This window comes from Triticum aestivum, chromosome 7D (assembly GCF_018294505.1).
Source record: "Triticum aestivum cultivar Chinese Spring chromosome 7D, IWGSC CS RefSeq v2.1, whole genome shotgun sequence".
Taxonomy (NCBI): Eukaryota; Viridiplantae; Streptophyta; class Magnoliopsida; order Poales; family Poaceae; genus Triticum; species Triticum aestivum.
The window spans coordinates 465,671,490-465,693,715 of record NC_057814.1 but is presented as its reverse complement, the minus strand read 5'-3'; the positions used below and the strand labels follow the sequence as shown (position 1 = coordinate 465,693,715).

Genomic DNA, 22,226 nt, shown 5'->3' with positions numbered 1-22,226 from the left:
TCTTCCGTTCCATCAAAATAACGGAGGGAGTATAATATAGCATCAAAAGAATACAAATAACAATGAGGTGGCATACACTTGGCCTCTGTATGACTAAGAGTGCCCCATGTCCAGTTGTTAACATGTGTTGCTTCATTTCTTTGTTGCGTGCTTATGGCGTGAATACTGCAAATGCCTATAATAATTTGGCTTGCGCCGTGTGTAATGGTTGGCACGCAGAAAATTCTTTTGGTTATGACACCAAAATAAAAAGCGACTAATCCTAGGCCAACTGAACACCTGAACAAATTATTCAGGTAAGCAAGCCTTTATTCGTTATACACTTCAGGAGAGCAAATCTTTATCCGTTATATATCATGCTACGATCGATCTTGTTTGACGAAGTTCTGAAGAGCACGGCCAATTCGTAATTTTACACACTTCATTACCAACAGCAAAACTACCAATTTTCCTCTTTAAAGAACAGCAAAAGTGCCATTCACTTCCTCCCTCTCGGCGAGAGATGCACGTGGAGCGGGTGGAGCTTGTAGCTGGTGAGTTGCACAGTGTCCACCTTGTCCTCGTCGCCCTCCTTGAGCCTCCAGGCGAAGTCCTGCACGAAGCGCGCCATGGCGGCGCACGAGATGGTCGTGGCCTGCAGGCTCCCGGCGCAGGACCTCCTCCCGGCGCCGAACGCCATGGTCTTGTACATGTCCGCAGCCTCGAACCTCCCATCCACGAACCTCTCTGGCCTCCACTCCTCGGGCTCCTCCCAGTCCTTCTTGTTCATGTTGCACCCGTACAGGTTGATGACCAGCTAAAACAATTGAACCATTTTTTCAGAAATCCACGGTCAGCAGCCGAAACTTCTTGTGCCATCAATTATTAGTGTTGTCCAACTGACAAATAATATGTTAGTGTTGTCGATTACCTCAGTGCCGGCTGGGACGTCGTAGCCGGCCAGTTTGGTGTTCTCATGGACGAACCTTGGAGGCACCAATGGGACAGGAGAATGGAACCGCAGCGTCTCGTGGAACACGGCGTTGAGGTACGGCAGCCGTGGCAGGTGATCCTCAGTGACCGTCTCGTCGCCGCACACGTCCCGGATCTCCTGGTAGAGTCGATCCTGATGTGACCAGAGCATTTCTGTTAACAATTTGTTTCCAGCAAAAGAGAAGACTAGATCAAACCACCGCACAGTGGGAAACTTGCCTGTTTTTCTGGGTTTTTAGCCAGCTCATACATTGCCCACTCGGTCGTCACCAAAGTAGTGTCCGCAGCCTCGATGACCGCCTCCCACACCAGCATCATCAGCTGTTCGTCTGTCAGTGCCTTCTCTGCCAGCAAGAAGTCCAGATAGGATGCCCTGGCCTGTATATCACAATTTTATTGCGTCAAGATGATCAAATTAACACATAGGAGAACCGCATCAGAATAAGACAGTTTACAGGCTATGTGCATTGGTGCTACCTCGCCATTCGCAATTCTCTTTTTCTGTTGATGGATCAAGGCTTGCATCACCGCGGTTCGCCTAGATTCTGCGGTACGAACTCTTGTTTCGAAGCCCTTGTTTGGGATCCAGCTGAGGTATGGGAAGAAATCCCTCCAATCAACATCGATTGCACACATCATCATGTCAACCACGGTGATCTGGTAAATTTCATCCTTCGATATCTCCCTCCCAAACTCCTTCACATAAACTGAACCCACATCCTCGCCTAAACTCTGTAATTGTAGTGTTCACTCTCATTATCGCATATAATAAACGAAGCATCTGAAGACTGATTCAAATCAAGAAACTGATAGTAGTGTCACAATGGATGAGCACACTATTATGAAGCTTGTAGACTTACCTGGATCAAGGACAGGCGGAACAGCTCGTCCTTGAAAACTTCTCTGAAGTTCAGAGGAGAATGTGGGTCGTCAGTCACCAACGTATGGAAAGTGCTTAACATGTTGTCCATCATCATATCTCTTGTGTCCCTAAATTGTCTCTACCCATTTTGCAACCATTTCACCATGAAACGTTAATTAACTGAATGTGTAAACATATGCAAGTGGTGGCCACTAAACTGTATAATTTCCTAAGTGTTAAGACTTGTACCTGAGCAGAAGAGCCCAACATGCCCGACATAACTAAACGCTTCACCATTTTGTGGAAGTCACCGTAGTCACTTATAGCAACCATCGTTTTATCACGAGTCAGCACTGACAATGCTTTAGGTAGCTTTCGAGTAGAAATGGATGAGTATTTCGCAACCATAGCCTGCATATTGAGAAAAGAATATATGTTCTGGTCAAGTGCGACATATTTGTGCGATGCTTCCATCATTTCTCAATTTTGCATCACAGCATAAATCAAGAACTATATGCGTATTTTATTTATTAATCTGGGCTACCTTGTAGCTTAATAATTGTTTCTGGGTCGTTCTTGGGGGAAAGAGGTCAGTTCATAACTTGCTTGAATCCTCTGTTTTTTAAAAAGCTTGTTAGGATTCTTGGTTTGTCTCTAGCATGAGAAAGAGAGGTAAAAATAATGATTATATCAGCTTTGAAGTTCAATTTCTGGGGTGAAAAAAGAACTCTTGTATCTAGGTTTGAATTATTATATTTTCCATTTAAAAGAAAATTCGCTGAGATAATGCCAACAAAAGCATACAGAGTAAATGCCAAAAATCAGTCAGAAGACTAAAGCCCAAGTTGCCACAATTACCCAAAAGTGCAAAAGATGATATTTTGTAGTAGAACCTAAAAGTATATTAACACGTGAATTATGAAAAAAAGACAGCTTCCGTATTACCTCCTTGGCTACTTCAGAAGAGTTGAGCACAGCTACTGATGAAGCCCCAGTCTTTATGGTGTATATTGGCCCATAAATATCAGACCATTTTGCGAAGGTCTTATGGGGCTTCTTCTCTTTTAACTGGTGCAGATTTCCAATAAGAGGTAAACCAGGAACAGCTGTATGTCAATTAAATTAACCAGAGGAGATTTTAGTTTTTCCTTGCAGTAGAATTAGCAGTATTAATTTGAAGGGCAGAATTTATATTTGAAACAAGCTAGTTCGATAATTCGTCTGCATACATGATTAAAAATTATATTCATACAAATAAATTAAGTAGGTAATTATTTTCTCTGTTTTTCTTAGGTATTTTCAGTAAGTATTGTCAGACGGCGTTACAGTCATACAATGGTACAGCATATATATATTGTGTCGTGGATTTTTCTAGCAGGCATAACTTTGCTGGGAGGTCATGGAAACTTAAATAAGCTAGTATCAAAAGAAGGTGATTGTTGAACACTAGAATAATCCGCATCACTAGTAGGGGTCAGCATGTATCTAGGACAACCTAACCGTCATATTTTCGATATAGCAATTATTGCTTCCAGAATTTGGTAAAATTACTGTTTAGCACAATATATTACGGTAAAACTACTTCCGTTCAGAATGCTCCTGTTCCCAATCTACTGTAGCTGCCATGTGATCTAAAACAAATAGTAATTGATTTGTGCGTCCTATACATAACACGTATAAAGCAATTGTGCTGTCCTAAAGCAGGGAACATGCTTTGTCAAATACTCCGTCTGATCCAAAATAAATGTCGTGGTTTTAGTTCCACGACACATATTTTGGATCGGAGGGAGTAGCTATTATCAGATGTGTTTGATTAGCATGATTTGGAAATATACTGTGACTGACAGAGGAACCTCTGGACTTGTTGTTTTCACCAGTTGCTATCCGGGAACTGCACTCTCCAGGCCAAAAGTAAATATGAACCGACAGAAACTGTGACAGTCAAGAGAAGCATTCCATTTCATCCCCCCCCCCCCCTTCCCACCCAAATATAATAAATTGTTTGCTGAACATGTATATGCATATATCACATTTATTTTGGTAAGGACATATATATCACATGAATTTGCAAAAGTTCAGCACAGTATGTGTTCCGTAGGAGTCGGGGAATTCCTTTTATTCCAAACGGGGCGGTCGAACGCTTGCATAAAAGCACATGAAAATGAGAAAACTTATTGAGTTGTTTCTATAGGCAGATTTGTTTTCTCTTGTTTTAATAAAAATAGTAAAAGTTCACAGCTGTGGACAGCTCAGGAATATAGCTATATGTTCTTTATCTGTTCTGCAAAAAGTAGAGGATAAGTGAACCTATCATTTATGACAGTAACATCTCATTGCTTCTTTTCAATCAATCGTGTAGCTTTCCGTCTTTGAGCTTATGGAGCACTTTTCCTTGTGAAAGTGCCAACCGGACTGCTCACTGCCCATGCATGGGGACCAAAAGGGGCTTGGAAATTGGATTGAAAAAAAAAGGATCTTCTTGGAATGGTGGGAAGTAAAAGATTCTTTATGTTGACATGTTCTTATGTCTAGGTAGTTAGTCATGAAAAGCTAGCTAGGTGTTATTTTCCAAATGACTTGTGGATAAATCTGTAAAAAAAATTAAACAAAAAATAGTTCCTTCATTCATAAATGGATGCCGTTTTGCCGTTTTGGACATTGACAGGATTTCCAGCATACAGCTTTATCCGTTATTTTTTATATGTATATATTAGTATAGAGTTAAAACAATTATATTATGGAGTTATCTTTCATCCAAATCTAAAAATATTGTTCCAGCCTTACAACCACTTTTTAATATTTTGTTAAGGGTGTGGCTAGATCTTAGTCGACTGAGACTTAACCAAGTCTTAGTCAAGTGATAGAACATATAAAAAGAAGAAAGAAAAAATTTAAAATAAATTTTGCACGGATCTTCATGTAAGATCTTACAAATATAACATCGACTGAGACTTGGTTAAGTCTTAGTAGACATAGATTTAGCAATCCCGTTTTATTACAAAATTGCAGAAGTTTGACTGCACGCTTTCATGCATTTAGGAATGGAGATAATAAAAGACAAAAGATATAGCAAGCAGTGGCGGAGCTTGACGAAGTTCGTTGGGGGGGGCTAAGTAGAATATATGAGCTAGTGGGGGGGCCAAACACATAAAATTTCATCATCTAATCTCTTTCTGAAAAATTTATGACTGCATGTGCAAATCCTTGGGGGGGCCACAGCCCCCCCAGCCATGCACTAAGCTCCGCCCTTGATAGCAAGTATTTAAAGGTTTTGCCCAAAATAAGAAAGAAGCATGTATAAGCATTAATTGCTTAAGATTCAAAATGTCTAAATTCGCAGATGACTTATTTGGAGGAGGTGATCATGCTTATCCAGAAGCCTCTAAGAATTCAAAACCAATATTTGACAAAAAAAAAAACTTAGATCTTGTAAATCTGGTTGAGCTTGATCTTGAAGTTTTATGGACTTACGACAAGTAGTATATTTTTTTAATAAAAGTTTATAAACTTCTACATGTGCATGATTTCCACGGTGAGGATCAATTCTCACTTGATCAACATCTACTGTACCTGAACACATACAAAATAATTCAAGAATATCCTACAGGAACCTAAGGAAAATTGTGGCATAAAAGCCAAGTATGGCATGCTCTGCTACATGTAGACGAGCATACATACAACATGGGGGAAAACATGATGCATTTAGACGAGATTGGGTGGGAGGGTCGTCACCTGGGGGCGCGTTGGTGCGGCCCGTCCCGACGACGCCGGCCTTGGCGGCGAGCGCGGCGGCCGCGGCCAGCCCGCCGACGGCCGCGGCAGCGGCAGCGACCGCGCCTCCTCCGCCTGCCGGGAGCGCCGCAAGCAGGGACTCCATGGGGGTCGCTCGGGCGTGCGCGGCGTGGGGTGGGAGAGGAGGAAAGGAGGCTGGGGCAGTGGCGGTGGCCGTGCGTTCGGCGTGCGCGCCTTGAGTTTTAGTAGGAGTGAGGCGAAGGGGAAAGCGACAAGGGTCGGGGCAGAGGCATATGGGCGCGGAGCGGAAAGAGGATGCCGCCGCCCGTCGCTCTTTTTGTGCCGACGTGGGCGGAGGGCACGTGGCCAATTCAGCTGCGACGTCTGCAGTGATGAGACCATCAATGTGGCGAGTTTTTTTTAGGGACTTATATAATGTGGCGAGTTTTATTAGCATGGCAAAGAGGAACTTTCGAAGGTTTTATTTAGGAAAAGGTCCATTCTAAACCTTGAACCTGCAGAGGTTAGTTTTTTTCTTTAGAAGATTGTAGAGGTTAGCTAAATCGAACCCTCAACTCCCAATCCTAGTCGTTGGCACACTGAATTTGTCATTCCCGGTCCAAATCGAACGCTTGAGCTGTTCGGCTCACCGGGAAAGTAACGATCCTGCAATTACATCTCTCATGTCGCTCCTTAGGTGGGCTGGCTAGCCTGAAAAATAGTCACATTTTTTGAAGGATTTGAATAAATGTGCATGATTTTAAAAAATCATAAATTAGAAAACTTTATGTAAATTAAAAAATATTCTCAAATACGAAAAATCTTCAGGAGTTTAGAAAATTGTATGTGACCTGAAAAATGTTCGCAAATATAGAAAATATTCATAAATAAAATATATTCTCAAATACGAAAAATATTCAGGAGTTTGGAAAAATGTTCGCAAACTGTTTTTTTTAATTTGAGAAAATGCTCGGAAATGAAAATATTCTAAAATTTGGCAATTTTTCAGGAGTTTGGAAAAATGTTTGGAAATAAAATATATTCTCAAATACGAAATTTTTTCAGGAATTCGGAAAAATGATCATGAACTGATTTTCTTTTTTGCAATTTTGAAAAAAACTTGGAAATAAAAACATTCTCAAATTTTGAATTCTTTTCAGGAGTTTGGAAAATGTTTGCAAAACTTAAAAAATGTTCCGACATAAAATACATTCTCAAATATGAAAAATCTTCAGGAGTTTGGAAAAATGTTCACGAACTATTTTTTGGAAATTTGAAAAGATGCTAGGAAAAAAATATTGAATGTCTTTTTCAGGAGTTTGCAAAAATGTCCGTAAACTAAAAATGTTCACAAATTTGAAAATGATTCATGCATTTGAAAAAAGTTCATGAACTCCAAAAATGTTTTGAATTTGAAGAATTGTTCGTGAATTTGAAAAAAGATCACGAACTCAGAAAATGAAAAAATGTTCACGAACTCAAAAAATGTAGGCGAATTTAAGAAGTGTTCATCAATTTAAAAAATGTACTAGCAGGAACTAGGAGTGTCGTTTGCATTCTACAATCCAGACAAATATGTTTCACCCTACGGATAACCATGGAAAACAGGAAAAAAATCAAACCAAATGAGCACTATGAACACAGTAACCAAAAAATCTAACTACAAGAACTAAACCGAACAAAGAACATGCTTCAGATCTGAAAGTGAGGCACTTACCCAACCGAAGCATCCATCGCTGGCGTTGTGCTGCCTTGTTGGTCACCGCCACCACAACCATCGTCGCCCTCCATCCGTAGCGGTTGTGTCCTATCCGCAACACAACAACACACGAAGTCAGAACAAATGGAATCTCCACCGCGCCCGCTATTGACCTGGAGCTTTGCTTGCCGGAGATCGAAGGCGCTAGGGTTAGGGTTCCACTGCGATTTGGGGGAAGAAAGAGCTGATACGTCTCCAACGTATCTATAATTTATGAAGTATACATGTTGTTATTTTATCATTCTTGGATGTTTTACAATCATTTTATAGCAATTTTATATCATTTTTTGGAACTAACCTATTGACCCAGTGTCCAGTGTCACTTGCTGTTTTTTGCTTGTTTTTTACATCGCAGGAAATCAATATCAAACGGAGTCCAAACACCGCGAAACTTTTTGGAGAATTTTTATGGACCAGAACACCCAGGATGGGCCAGAGCAGCACCTGGGGGTGCCCCTAGGGGGGCACAACCCACCAGGGCGCGCCTGGGCCCCCAGGCGCGCCCAGGTGGGTTGTGCCCACCTCGGTGGCCTCCCGTACCCCCTCTTTGCATTATAAATTCCCAAATATTTCAAAACCCTTCGGTGTTAACCTAGATCAGAAGTTCCGCCGCCGCAAGGCTCTGTAGCCACCAAAAACCAATCTAGACCCGTTCCGGCACCCTGTCCGGGGGGGAATCATCACCGGTGGCCATCTTCATCATCCCGGCGGCCACCACGATGAGGAGGGAGTAGTCCACCCTCGGGGCTGAGGGTTTGTACTAGTAGCTATGTGTTTAATCTCTCTCTCTCTCTCGTGTTCTTGAGATGTCACGATCTTGATGTATCGCGGGCTTTGTTAATATAGTCGGATCATATGGTGTTTTCCCCTCTCTATCTTGTTGTGATGAATTGAGTTTTTCCCTTTGAGATTTAGTTGTTATCGGATTGAATTCTTTTATGGATTTGAGAACACTTGATATATGTCTTGCAATTAAATATTCATGATGACAATGGGGTATCGTATTGATTCACTTGATATATGTTTTGGCACTCAACTTGCGGATTCCCGAGGTGACATTGGGGTAATCTATGCATAGGGGTTGATGCATGTTCTTGTATTTGTTTCTCCGGTAGAAATCTTGGGGCACTCTTTGAAGTTCTTTGTGTTGGATTGAGTATTATGAATATGAATTTGCTTTTGTGTTATTTTAGTACGAACTCTAGGATAGATCGAACGGAAAGAATAGCTTTATGTTATTTTAGTACGAACTCTTGAATAGATCGAACGGAAAGAATAGCTTTGAGGTGGTTTCGTACCCTATAAACAATTTATTCTTATGTTCTCCGCTAGATAGGAACTTTGGAGTGATTCTTCATCGCCCTTTGAGGGATGGTTATATGATCCAATTATATTAGCATTGTTGAGAGATTGCACTAGTGAAAGTATGGACCCTAGGCCTCATTTTCAAGCATTGCAATACCGTTTTTGTGCCCGTTTACTATTTGCTACCTTGCTGTTTTCATTTATTCAGATTATAAAAATATATTTCTGCCATCCATATTACACTTTTATCACCATCTCTTCGCCGAACTAGTGCACCTATACAATTTGCCATTGTATCATGTGTGTTGGGAACACAAGAGACTTTTTATTATTTGGTTGCAGGGTCGTTTGAGAGAGACCATCTTCATGCTACGCCTCCCACGGATTGATAAACCTTAGGTCATCCACTTGAGGGAAAATTGGTACTGTCCTACAAAACTCTGCGCTTGGAGGCCCAACACGTGTCTACAAGAATAAAGTTGCGTAGTAGACATCAAGTTCTTTTTTGGCGCCGTTGCCAGGGAGGTGAGTGCATGAAGGTGTATCTTTAGATTTTTCAACTGAATCTTTTAGTTTCTTGTTTTATCACTAGTTTGGTTTATAAAAAGAAAACTAAAAAAATGGAATTGAGGTTGCATCATATTGTTCATCTTTATAATGTCTTTCGTGAAAATGATGGAAAGGAAAATTGTGCTTAATTGATAGAAGAAGAATTCAATAGAATGTTTGGTACAAATGATGAGCATGATTGCAATGTTGTTAGTATGAATTCTTTGAATATCCATGATGCTAATGATATGCAAAGCCATAAGCTTGGGGATGCTATGTTTGATGAAGATGATATTTTTAGTCCCCCAAGATTTGATGTGGAAGTTTGTTATAATGATTGCATGCCTCCTATTTATGATGATTATAATGATGAAAGTGGATTTCGAGAGGTCATGACTTTATTTAGTGATGAATCCACCATTTTGGATGAGGCTTCAATTGAGTATGATTACAAAGTTGCTATCTATGATGATTATGGTGATGACATGTATGCTATAAAGAATAATGATAACCATGAAACTTGTCATCATGATTTTAATTTTCACTCTCATGATAGTTATTTTGTTGAGTTTGCTCCCACTACTATGAACGAGAATAAATTTGCTTATGTGGGGAGTAACAAAATTTCTATGCTTTTGTGTCATGAAAAGAATGCTTTATGTGATGGTTATATTTTTGAATTAATTCATGATGCTACTGAAAATTATTATGAGGGAGGAACATGTGCTTGTAGGAATTGCAATAATATCACGTTTCCTCTCTATGTGTTGAAAATCTTGAAGTTATGTTTGTTTTGCCTTCCTATGCTAGTTGATTCTTGTTCCCATAAGTTGTTTGATCACAAAATCCCTATGCATAGTAAGTGTTTTAGGGTTAAATGTGCTTGTCATGTGTTTCATGATGCTCTTGTTATGTTTCAAATCTTATATTTTATGCGAGCATCATTGAAATCATCATGCCTAGCTAAAAAGGCATTAAAGAAAAGCGCTTGTTGGGAGACAACCCAACACTTTTACCTACTGTTTTTGTGTGTTCACATGATTATGCTACTGTATTGATCATGTTTTATAGCTTTTGTTTCAATAAAGTGCCAAGTAAAGCCTTTGGGATCTTGTTGAGTGATAGTTGATTTGATCTTGCTGAAAAACAGAAACTTTTGCACTCACGAAAATAATTCTTATTTCTAACAGAAGAGTGGTTTTGAGTTGATTCTTTTTGCATAAGATTAATATACAAAATTCTCATGTGGTCCTAAGTTTTTCATAAATATTGGAGTAGCAGAAGTATGGTTTGAGTATAGATTACTACAGACTGTTCTGTTTTTGACAGATTCTATTTTCAATGCATAGTTTGCTTGTTTTCTAGTTTATATGGCTTATATTGCTCAATATAAATTTTGGAAATGATATGCTACAGTAGGCATTGTGTGGAAACAATTATGAATCTTGTATTTGACAGTACCAAAGTGAAATGGTTTGCTCTTTATCATACTAACCTATCTCACGAAGTTCCATTAAGTTTTGTGTGATTGAAGTTTTCAAGTTTTGGGTGCGACATCGATATGAGGAGAATAAGGAGTGACAAGACCATAATCTTTGGGATGCCTAAGGCACCCCAAGGTAATATTCAAAGAAGATCCAAGCAACTAAGCTTGGGGATGCCCCGGAAGGCATCCCCTCTTTTGTCTTCAACATTATCGGTAACCTCACTTGGAGCTATGTTTTCATTCGTCACATGATATGAGTTTTACTTGGAGCGTCAATTTATTTTGTTAGGATTTGCTTGCTATTATTTATAATAATGTTTTCCAAATTTTATTTCAATAAAAATGGCATTGATAGCCTTTGCCATGCTTATTTTACAAGTCTACATGTTGCTGTTTGAAAACAGAAAGTTTATCGCTGTTGCAAAAATTCCCCAGAAAAGTCAGAATGCGATAAAATGTTGAAACTTTTTGCAAAATAAACTCTGATAAATTTTCTACAGTGTGGTAAATTTTCATAATTTTTGGAGTTAGGAAAGTATTGATACTCTTGCATTCTTTACAGACTGTACTGTTTTGGCAGATTGCTGCTATGTTTGCATTGTTTGCATATGTTTGCTTGTTTAATGATTCTATTTGAGGATAGGAGTATTAAATATACAGAGGCATTTAGTATGCAATGTTGAATAATAATTTTAGTGATTTGCTACAGTAGAGAATGATAAGGTTTTTGCATTGGTTTATACTAACTTATCTCACGAGTTCTTGTTGAGTTTTGTGTGGATGAAGCTTTTGAGATTTAGGAAAACCATGATATGCGAGGAATTAAGGAGATACAAAAGCTCAAGCTTGGGGATGCCCAAGGCATCACAAGTTAATATTCCAAGAAGTCTCAAACATCTAAGCTTGGGGATGCCCCGGTAGGCATCCCACCTTTCTTCTTCAACAATTATCGGTTAGTATCGGTTGAGTCTAAGTTTTTGCTTCTTCACATGATGTGTGCTACCCTTGAAATGTCATTTTGTTTTGTTTTGCTTGCTGTTTTAATAAATTACTTAGATCTGAAAGTTTTTAAATAAGAGAGAGTCCTCAAATAGCTACCTATTTACTTAACTACTCGCTTGATCTTCACTTATACCTTTTTGGAGTAGCTTGTCAATTACTCTTGTGCTTCACTTATATCCTATGAGTAAATTGTTGAATAAATCGAATGTCATGAAATTGAAATCATATCATGCCTAGTGGTAGCTTCACATTGGGTTTAGAAAGGGAAATCTTTTGAGGCTTGACAATCACAATTTTGGTCATACAAGCAATTCACGAATAATTAGTATAAGGAAGAGAACTTTCACATGCAAATACACTATCGTGGAAATCTTTTGTGATTGTGAGCCCCCATAAAAATATTATATGCCAAAATTGTTGACGTTGGACAAGGAAGACAACGTAATGATTTATGTTTGTTCATATTCGCATAGAAGTTATATTGTCATAGATCCTTCAACATGTGGTGCTTGCCCCCCATCTTTGCTAGCCAATAATTCCGCACCAAGTAGAGATACTACTTGTGCATCCAAAAACCCTTAAACCCAAATCTTATTTTCAAGAGTCCACCATACCTACCTAAGGATTGAGAAAGATCCTTCAAGTAAGTTGTCATCGGTGCAATAAGGCAATAAAAATTGCTTCTAAAAGTATGAGATCATTTAGTGTAAGAGAAAATTGAGTGTTGTACAAACTTGTGATGGCAAAGAATAAAAGCAACAGACTGCATAATAAAGGTTGCTATCATAAGGGGCAATATAACGTGACATTCTTTTGCACTAAGGGGTTGAGCATACAAACAAATAAGCGCATGGCAACCTCTGCTTCCCTCTGCGAAAGGCCTATCTTTTACTTTTCAGTATTTAGTTTTATGCAAAGAGTCAAAGCTTTTCTCTCTATTCCTTTTTATTTTTCTCTTTTTTGGCAAGCATCACGTGGCGAGGAAAGATCTAGGCACATATGACCAGTTGAATATGGATAGCATGAGTTATTATTGTTGACATCACCCTTAAGGTGAATACATTGGGAGGAAAAACAATAAGCCCCTATCTTTCTATGTGTCCGGTTGAAACGTTTTGCTCATGTGTATGCGGTGAGTGTTAGAAATCATAGAAGACTATATGATGGTTGAGTATGTGGAGCTCTTACTTAAACTCCGTTGAATAAGTTGAACTGCAATTGCTTGGTGACTAAGAACATAGGTTGTTGAGTTTCAAGAGAGTTCATTGTTTGAACCTTAACATGTGAGTTGGTTGCCACTATAACATGAGAAATTTTATGAGAAAGAATTGTTGTTATGATGCTAGGAAAAGTGATTGAAATTATCATTGATCAAACTTATGCACTTTGCTAGCATTCACACTTCATAAATTATTTCATTTATCATTTACCTACTCGAGGACGACTAGGAATAAAGCTTGGGGATGTTGATATGTCTCCAACGTATCTATAATTTATGAAGTATTCATGCTGTTATTTTATCATTCTTGGATGTCTTACAATCATTTTATAGCAACTTTATATCATTTTTTGGGACTAACCTATTGACCCAGTGCCCAATGCCAGTTGCTGTTTTTTGCTTGTTTTTTACATCGCAGGAAATCAATATCAAACGGAGTCCAAACACCGCGAAACTTTTTGGAGAATTTTTATGGACCAGAACACCCAGGATAGGCCAGAGCAGCACCTGGGGGGTGCCCCGAGGGGGGCACAACCAACCAGGGCATGCCTGGGCCCCCAAGCGCACCCAGGTGGGTTGTGCCCACCTCGGTGGCCTCCCGTACCCCCTCTTTGCACTAAATTCCCAAATATTCTGAAACCCTTCGGGGTTAACCTAGATCAGAAGTTCCACTGCCGCAAGGCTCTGTAGCCACCGAAAACCAATCTAGACCCGTCCCGGCACCCTGCCGGGGGGGGGGGAATCATCACCAATGGCCATCTTCATCATCCCGGCAGCCACCACGATGAGGAGGGAGTAGTCCACCCTCGGGGCTGAGGGTTTGTACCAGTACTATGTGTTTAATCTCTCTCTCTCTCTCACTCACTCTCGTGTTCTTGAGATTTCACGATCTTGATGTATCGCGGGCTTTGTTAATATAGTCGGATCATATGGTGTTTTCCCCTCTCTATCTTGTTGTGATGAATTGAGTTTTTCCCTTTGAGATTTCGTTGTTATTGGATTGAATACCTTTATGGATTTGAGAACACTTGATATATGTCTTGCAATTGAATACTCGTGGTGACAATGGGGTATCGTATTGATTCACTTGATATATGTTTTGGCACTCAACTTGCGGATTCTCGAGGTGACATTGGGGTAATCTATGCATAGGGGTTGATGCACGTTCTTGTGACACCCCTGATTTGACCGTACACTAATCATGCACGCAAACGTGTATGATCAAGATCAGGGACTCACGGGAAGATATCACAACACAACTCTAAAACATAAATAAGTCATACAAGCATCATAATACAATCCAGGGGCCTCGAGGGCTCGAATACAAGTGCTCGATCATAGACGAGTCAGCGGAAGCAACAATATCTGAGTACAGACATAAGTTAAACAAGTTTGCCTTAAGAAGGCTAGCACAAAAGTAGCAACGATCGAAAAGGCAAGGCCTCCTGCCTGGGACCTCCTAACTACTCCTGGTCGTCGTCAGCGGGCTGCACGTAGTAGTAGGCTCCTCCGGTGTAGTAGGAGTCGTCGTCGATGGTGGCGTCTGGCTCCTGGGCTCCAGCATCTGGTTGCGACAACCAGGTAGAAAGGAAAGGGGGGAACGAGGGAGAAAAGCAACCGTGAGTACTCATCCAAAGTACTCGCAAGCAAGGAGCTACACTACATATGCATGGGTATATGTGTAAAGGGCCATATCGGTGGACTGAACTACAGAATGCCAGAATAAGAGGGGGATAGCTAATCCTGTCGAAGACTACGCTTCTGGCCACCTCCATCTTGCAGCATGTAGAAGAGAGTAGATGGTAAGTTCACCAAGTAGCATCGCATAGCATAATCCTACCTGTTGAGGATATAGACCTTAGAGTCACCCGCCAGGAGGGGCCGGGTTACTCATATGGTCATTGCCAGAAGCCCAGCGCCAAGCTTAAAGACGGTGGGCCAAAGATGGGCTTAAGACCCGGATATGGCTTAAGGCCTGTAGTTACAATCATTATTATGGTAGAACTTGTAGTGTAAGGCAAGAATAGTTGAGAGTCCGAGCCGGACACTCTTATGAGCCGGCCGGGACTCTGAGAGCTGCAGGGCGTCAGCCTCCCTATATAAAGGGACGACCGGCAGCAGTTTAAGGGCGACAACAATCTCATCGAAAGCCGGGCCTAGCAGTTTAGCTCCCTGGTGATCATAACCCTAATCAATACCACTTCAAACTGGACGTAGGATTTTACCTTCACCGTAAGGGGCCGAACCAGTATAAACCTTCGTGTTCCTTGTCCTGCATTAACCTCTTCAAGCTTCCTAGCTGCGATGGCTCTACGACTAAGTCCTAGCTCGAGGACATCTGCCGTGACAATTCCACGACAGTTGGCGCCCACCGTGGGGTCAGCGCATGGTGGATTTGAGTTCTTGAAGGGCAGCTTTGAAGGGCTCAAGGGATACGCTGTGGGCCGGATGACCAAGAGTCGTCGCGGCAAGCTCTACATCGACGATGCAAACTGGGGCCCTGACGCCGGCTCAATTGAGTACGGGTACCGGGTCCCCTTCGGCGGAATTCATGTTTTCATTGGCAAGATTGGTGAGCCGGGCCCTGAACCGGATCTCTGCGCCGATCTCATCGAGGTGGCTCAGCGCGCACGACCCGCCCGGGCCCGGCCTGCCTTAAGGCATGCTTTTGTGGGGTGTGTCCACGGAGGACTCTCTGATCGATTTGGATCTGGTGATGAGACAGCCGCCGGCTCTGACGGCGAGTCGGCCACCGATGAGTCCAACTCGTTGTATCAGCTTCAAGATGGCAGGCTCATGGGTTGTTCTGATGGTGACAGTATTCCGGACCCGTTTGAGCCGCCAAGTCAGGTTGGAGTCTTTATGGCCGGGGCGCAGCCTGTTCAGAACCCCGCTGCTGGAGCGGGAAACCCGGTGCCTTCTCCGGCTCAGGTACTGATGGATCTCACGGACAAGATGACGGCCCTGTTAACCGCCACAGCTGACCCGGCGGATCAAGCTCAGCATGATGCGAAGGTGGCACAGTTAAAATTGGATCTAGTGAAAGCTAAGGAGGACCTTGCAGCGGAAGGGATCAGGATGGCTGCGGAGAGGGCGGCTCTCGATGCCCAAACTCACTTGATCCAGGCGCAGTCCTTCCAACTCACGATGGATCAGAACGCGTCCAATGAGGTCATAGAAGGAGGCATCAAAAGACCCAATCTCGACTCCCTTCGGTTTACGATCCACGCAACCTCTTCAACACGCCAGGTGCAGGGTCTAGTAACCCGCCAGGGGTCATAGTGCCCGGGTCTGGAACCCCTATTCAGCCAATAGTGATGGGGCCTCCCCAGGTGCCCCCTGCCCCGCCTCAGTACGTGCCAATACCCCCGGGTCATTATAATAACCCACTGGAGAACATGGTCGCCGCGGCAGCACGGCTGGCGGCTCTCCCAGTTGACGGCGACTCTCCGACAGCTATTGAAACCCGCCGGGTCAGGGAACTCCTTCAGACAGCACTGGCGCAGCAAGAGGCGTACTCCTACAGCCGGGACAGGATCCACTTGACCCCTCGGCCAGGCCGGAGCCCGAGTTACAACAGACACATGGTCTCAGCGACCGGCTCAAGTAACGTCCGACGCCATGACCCGCCCCTGGCCATGGCCCGGTTCATAACGGAGCCTTTCACGCAGCAGACCAGGACAGAGCGCGGCAAGAGGCAGAGCAGGTGCCTCAATTGACGGCTTACCAGACCCCCCGGCTTACCCGACGACTTCCGTCGACGTGGGTATCCCTACCAGGACTGGGGGTGTCCCTTGTTTAGTACCAGCTATCCGTAATGAACGTTTGCCTAAGGACTTCAAAGGCCCTAGGAAGGTGCCTAATTACACAGCTGACTTACAACCCGCAGCCTGGATCGAGAGTTACAAGATGGCCATGGAGCTGCTGGAGGTCAGTGAGGCGGCAATGGCCAAGTATTTCACCATGATGTTAGATGGGACTGCCCGCACTTGGTTGAAAGGGCTACCGCCGAATTCCATTGGGTCTTGGGCTGAGCTGAAGGCCCGGTTCATCCAAAACTTCAAAGATACCTGTAGGCAGTCTATGTCAATTGTGGATTTAACTAACTGTAAGCAGCAGGAGGGCAAGTCTACGACACATTGGGTTCGCCGGGTTAAGGAGATCATACACTCGTCAGACAAGATGGATGCCGGCTCAGCAGTTTTAATGCTGGAGCAGAATTGACGTTTTGTGCCCCTGAAGATGAAACTCGGGCGGCTTAAGCGCGACTGCGATGATATGGGTACACTAATGGCGGCTCTTGTCAAGTACGCCGATTCTGATGGTACCAAGGACCCCCCTTCAGATGATGAAAGGACAGGGACAACCCTGACCGTGAAGGTTCCTAGTGTTGATACCAGAGGGAAAGAAGAACGGCAATGGCAAGGGTCCTCAGCATAACCCGGGGAACCAAGGAGGAAGCAAGCACAAGGCTGATGGCAGCCTAGAGTTTGTAGCCAACGCCAGCTCACAAGGTAATAACCAGCGACGCAAAGGGAGGCCCCCTCCCCGAGGCGGCGGGTCAGGCCCGATGCTGGAGCAGCTGTTGAATGAGCCTTGTCCAAGGCATGGCTCTAGAGAGAAGCCGGTGACTCATCTATGGAAGGACTGTGCAATCATGAAGGCCTTTAAGAATTACAATGGCCCGGGTGGCGGCTCAGGCGCCGGCGGTTTCCATGGCCCGGGCGGCGGCTCAAATTCTAATCCTCAGAACGGTCAAGGGGGCTTCAATCAACAGTCTGGCCAGGGTCATCAACAGCATCAGGGGGGTTATCAGACCAATCCAAAGCAGCTTAGCGGTGGACAGTACCATGTGTTTACCACCACCCTGTGTAAGCGAGGTCAGAAGCTTCATAAGAGGGCTGTGAATGCTGTTGAGCCGGCGGTTCCACGCTACTTACGGTGGTCTGAGCAGCCTATAGTGTGGAGTAGGGAGGATCACCCTCCCCGGGTGGATAACCTGGGCCACTTGGCCCTAGTGGTGGCTCCTCAAGTGGGAGGATATAAGTTTACTAAGGTGCTCATGGACGGAGGCAGCAGCATCAACATCCTCTATTATGAGACGTTCCGTCGTATGGGGTTGATTGATAAGAACCTCAGCCAGTCCAACACTATTTTCCACGGTGTGGTACCTGGTAAGTCGGCTTATCCAGTCGGCAAGATCGAATTGGAAGTGGCCTTTGGAGATGAGAACAACTACAGGGTGGAGAAATTGACCTTTGAGGTGGTTAAGATAAGAAGTCCGTATCATGCTATATTTGGGCGGCTGGCTTACGCCAAGTTCATGGCTCCGCCGTGTTATGTGTACTTATAGCTCAAGATGCCGGGTCACAATGGGACCATTACGGTTCACGGCAGCCGGAAAGTGGCCCTGGAGTGTGAGGAAGGCGATGCAGCTTATGCAGAATCTGTTTGTGCAACAGAGGAGTTGAAGTTTTACAAGGACAATGTTGACCCAACAGATATGACCTCTCTGAAAAAGCCGACTACGGAGAATGAGCCGGCGATGAAATTTAAGTCGGCTGATGAGACTAAACTTGTTGATTTCGTTCCAGGAGATTCATCTCAGCAGTTCAGCATCAGTGCCAACCTGGATCCGAAATAGGAAGGCGCGCTCATCGAGTTCATCCGTGAGAATAGGGACATCTTCGCATGGAAACCTTCTGACATGCCAGGTGTACCTAGAGAACTCGCTGAGCACACTCTCAATGTTGATCCGAAATTTAAGCCGGTCAGGCAGTTCCTTCGGCGGTTTAATGAAGAGAGGCGGAAAGCTATTGGTGAAGAGGTGGCCCGGCTCTTGGCAGCCGGGTTTATCGTTGAAGTCTTACACCCAGAGTGGTTAGCTAACCCGGTGCTCGTACTCAAGAAGAACGGCACTTGGCGGATGTGTGTGGACTACACGGACTTAAACAAGGCGTGTCCGGCTGATCCTTTTGCCCTTCCCCGTATTGATCAAATTATTGATGCTACGGCAGGTTGTGCGCGCTTAAGTTTCTTGGACGCCTATTCCGGATATCATCAGATTAAAATGGCAGTTAAGGACCAGGAGAATACAACATTCATCACTCCCTTTGGAGCCTTCTGCTATGTCTCCATGCCCTTTGGACTCAAGTGTGCACAGGCGACTTATCAGCGTTGCGTACAGAACTGTCTTCATAAACAGATTGGGCGCAATGTTCATGCTTATGTGGACGACATTGTGGTTAAATCCATAAAGGAGGAAACCCTGATAGATGATTTGAGAGAACCTTTGATAATCTCCGGGTCTACAAGATGATGCTTAACCCGGCCAAGTGTGTTTTTGGTGTTCCTGCAGGCAAACTTTTGGGTTTCTTGGTTTCTGACAGAGGCATTGAAGCTAACCCGGAGAAGATCAAGGCCACCACCTCTCTGGCTAAGCCGGCGTGTATAAATGATGTTCAGCGCTTGGCTGGTCGCATCGCTGCTTTAAGCCGGTTTATAAGCCGTTTGGGTGAGAAGGCCATGCCATTATATCAGTTGATGAAGAAAACTGATAACTTTGTCTGGAATGATGCAGCTAATACCGCTTTTGAGGATTTGAAGAAGCAGTTGGCAGAGCCCCCAGTCCTTGCTGCTCCAGTTGATAAAGAGCCCTTATTACTGTACGTGGCGGCAAACACACGAGCCGTCAGTGTGGCTGTGGTGGTGGAACGCAAGGAAGAGGGTAAGGAGCATCCGGTTCAGCGGCCGGTTTACTATGTCAGCGAAATGCTTATTGATTCCAAACAACGGTATCCACATTGGCAGAAGCTTGTTTATGGTGTGTTCATGGCAAGCCGGAAGCTTAAGCATTATTTCCAGGGTCATCCCATAACCGTGATCAGTTCTGGCCCTCTTGGTGATATCATTCAAAACAGAGAGGCCACAGGGAGAGTGGCTAAGTGGGCTATCGAGCTCGGACCTCATGGTCTCAAATATGTGCCACGCACTGCTGTTAAATCTCAGGCCCTGGTGGATTTCATCAATGATTGGACAGAGTCACAAGTGCCCGAGCAAAAGCCGGATAACACATATTGGACTATTCACTTCGACGGGTCCAGGAAGTTGTAGGGCTCGGGGGCTGGAGTTGTATTGGCTTCCCCTAAGGGTGACAAGTTCCATTATGTGCTACAATTGATGTTTCCTTGCACTAACAATGCGGCTGAGTACGAGGCCTTGCTCCACGGCCTTCGGATGGCTAAGGAGATGAACTTGAGCCGGGTGAGGTGTTTCAGTGACTCAGACTTGGTGGCTCAACAAGTATCAGGCAAGTGGGACTCTAAGGACCCTCTCATGGCGGCTTATAGCCGCGAAGTTGATGCCATTGCAGGGCACTTTCAGGGCTACCAGGTAGAGCACATTGATCGCAGGAGGAACGAGGCGGCTGATGCTTTAAGCCGGCTAGGCTCTCAGCGAAAGCCGGTGCCGCCTAATACTTTCCTGGATGTCCTGTATAATCCTTCTGTTAAGTTGCCTACAGAGGAAGATTTGGCTGTCCCTGACCCGGAGGCACGACTGGTGGCGGCTCTCCATATCATACCAGACTGGACAATGCCGTATCTGGCTTACATGACCCGGGGCGAGTTGCCTGAGGATGAAACTTTGGCCAGGCAAATAACCCGGCGGGCTAAGTCAATGATTGTTATCGATGGCGAGTTGCATCATCGCAGTGTTACAGGGGCGTTTCAGCGTTGTGTTTCCCCTGAGGAAGGGCAAGAGATCTTGCGTGAGATTCATGAAGGGGATTGTGGCCATCACGCCGGCTCAAAGTCCCTTGTGGCCAAGGCTTTTCGTCATGGTTTTTATTGGTTGACGGCTCATGCTGATGCAGAGGACTTGGTCAGTAAGTGTGATGGTTGCCAAAGGTTCTCGCGACGGGCTCATGTACCGGCTCAAGAGCTGAGGATGATCCCAATTACTTGGCCCTTTGCGGTCTGGGGGCTGGATATGGTTGGGCCTTTCAAAAGATCCAAGGATAAGAAGACCCACCTCTTGGTGGCAGTTGACAAGTTTACCAAGTGGGTTGAAGCGGAGCCAGTTAGCAAGTGTGATGCAGCCACGGCGGTTCAGTTTATGAAGAAGGTGATCTTTCGCTTTGGTTTTCCACACAGCATCATAACTGACAATGGCACCAATCTCTCCAAAGGCGCCATGGAGGAGTTTTGTCAACGAGAGCATATCCGACTTGATGTTTCCTCAGTGGCTCATCCTCAATCCAATGGTCAAGCTGAGAGAGCTAATCAGGAGATTCTGAAGGGTATCAAGCCCCGACTTTTGGTCCCTTTGCAACGGACGCCGTGTTGTTGGGTGGAGGAGTTGCCCTCCGTGTTATGGAGCATCAACACTACACCTAACAGGTCTACAGGTTTTACGCCTTTCTTCATGGTTTATGGGGCAGAAGCAGTCCTCCCTAGTGACATCCGTCATGACTCACCTCGAGTGGTGGCTTATGTTGAGGCGGATAATGAACAGGCGCGCCAAAATGCTCTTGACTTGTTGGACGAACAGCGTGATGTGGCGGCAGCCCGTTCAGCGATTTACCAACAAGACCTGCGCCGTTATCATAGCCGCCGGGTTAAATCCCGGGTCTTCCAGGAAGGCGATCTCGTGCTCCGGCTCATCCAGGATCAAACAGATGCACACAAGCTATCCCCGCCTTGGGAAGGGCCCTTTGTGGTCAGCAAGAACTTGCACAACGGGTCATATTACCTCATTGACATTCGGGAGCACAAAGATTCACGTAAGTCGGAGGAAGAAACCCGTCGGCCGTGGAACATAGCTCAGCTTCGGCCTTACTACACTTGAGCCACCGGCTCTCATAATGTACATATTTCTCTCAGCCATGTATATATTATGATAAGCAATAAAGCAGGACCTCTGTCCTTTTTTCTCCTCCATATGTGCACGTGTTGTTTTCATTGCAAGATTACATGATAACTTGAAGGAGGATCCGGCTTATGATCGTATTCGAATCTAGCCGTAGGTAGTAAGGTCACTTGGGGGCTTCCTGTTCAAACATGGGTCGTATTCGAACCAAAGAGAACATAGCTGTCGATACCCATTTGATTGGCAAAGTGCCGAGCTCATTGAGGAGTTTTCTTTGATCATATTTGAATCTTAGTTTAAACCCTTTGAGAACCGACGTGGATCGTATTCGAATCAGCGTCGTTAAACAATTCTTAAAGTCATTTGGGGGCTTCCTGTTCAAACATGGGTCGTATTCGAACCAAAGAGAACATAGCTGTCGATACCCTCTTGATTGGCATCGCCACACCCACCGGGGGCTATATGATCGTAT

At 44.2% G+C, this 22,226-nt stretch overlaps 1 protein-coding gene across 1 annotated transcript; it reads right to left on the bottom strand.

The window, feature by feature from the left end:
- Positions 1-280: 280 nt before the first annotated feature.
- Positions 281-5,831, bottom strand: LOC123168202 (ent-kaurene oxidase 2). The gene is made up of 8 exons (XM_044586078.1): positions 5,567-5,831; positions 2,780-2,940; positions 2,084-2,245; positions 1,833-1,973; positions 1,450-1,704; positions 1,192-1,350; positions 911-1,105; positions 281-796 (listed from the first exon to the last, which is right to left on the bottom strand). Exons 1-8 carry the CDS (start codon positions 5,709-5,711, stop codon positions 479-481), a joined length of 1,536 nt encoding a protein of 511 aa, XP_044442013.1. The 5' UTR covers positions 5,712-5,831; the 3' UTR covers positions 281-478.
- Positions 5,832-22,226: the final 16,395 nt, after the last annotated feature.

What these genes read in the sequence shown, in the direction of transcription:
- LOC123168202 (XM_044586078.1), bottom strand. Translation starts at nt 5,711, where the DNA reads ATGGAGTCCCTGCTTGCGGCGCTCCCGGCAGGCGGAGGAGGCGCGGTC. An exon ending in CCGCACCAACGCGCCCCCAG is followed by an intron (nt 2,941 to 5,566) that starts GTGACGACCCTC and finishes ATTGACATACAG; the next exon opens with CTGTTCCTGGTTTACCTCTT. An exon ending in ACGTCCCAGCCGGCACTGAG is followed by an intron (nt 797 to 910) that starts GTAATCGACAAC and finishes CAATTGTTTTAG; the next exon opens with CTGGTCATCAACCTGTACGG.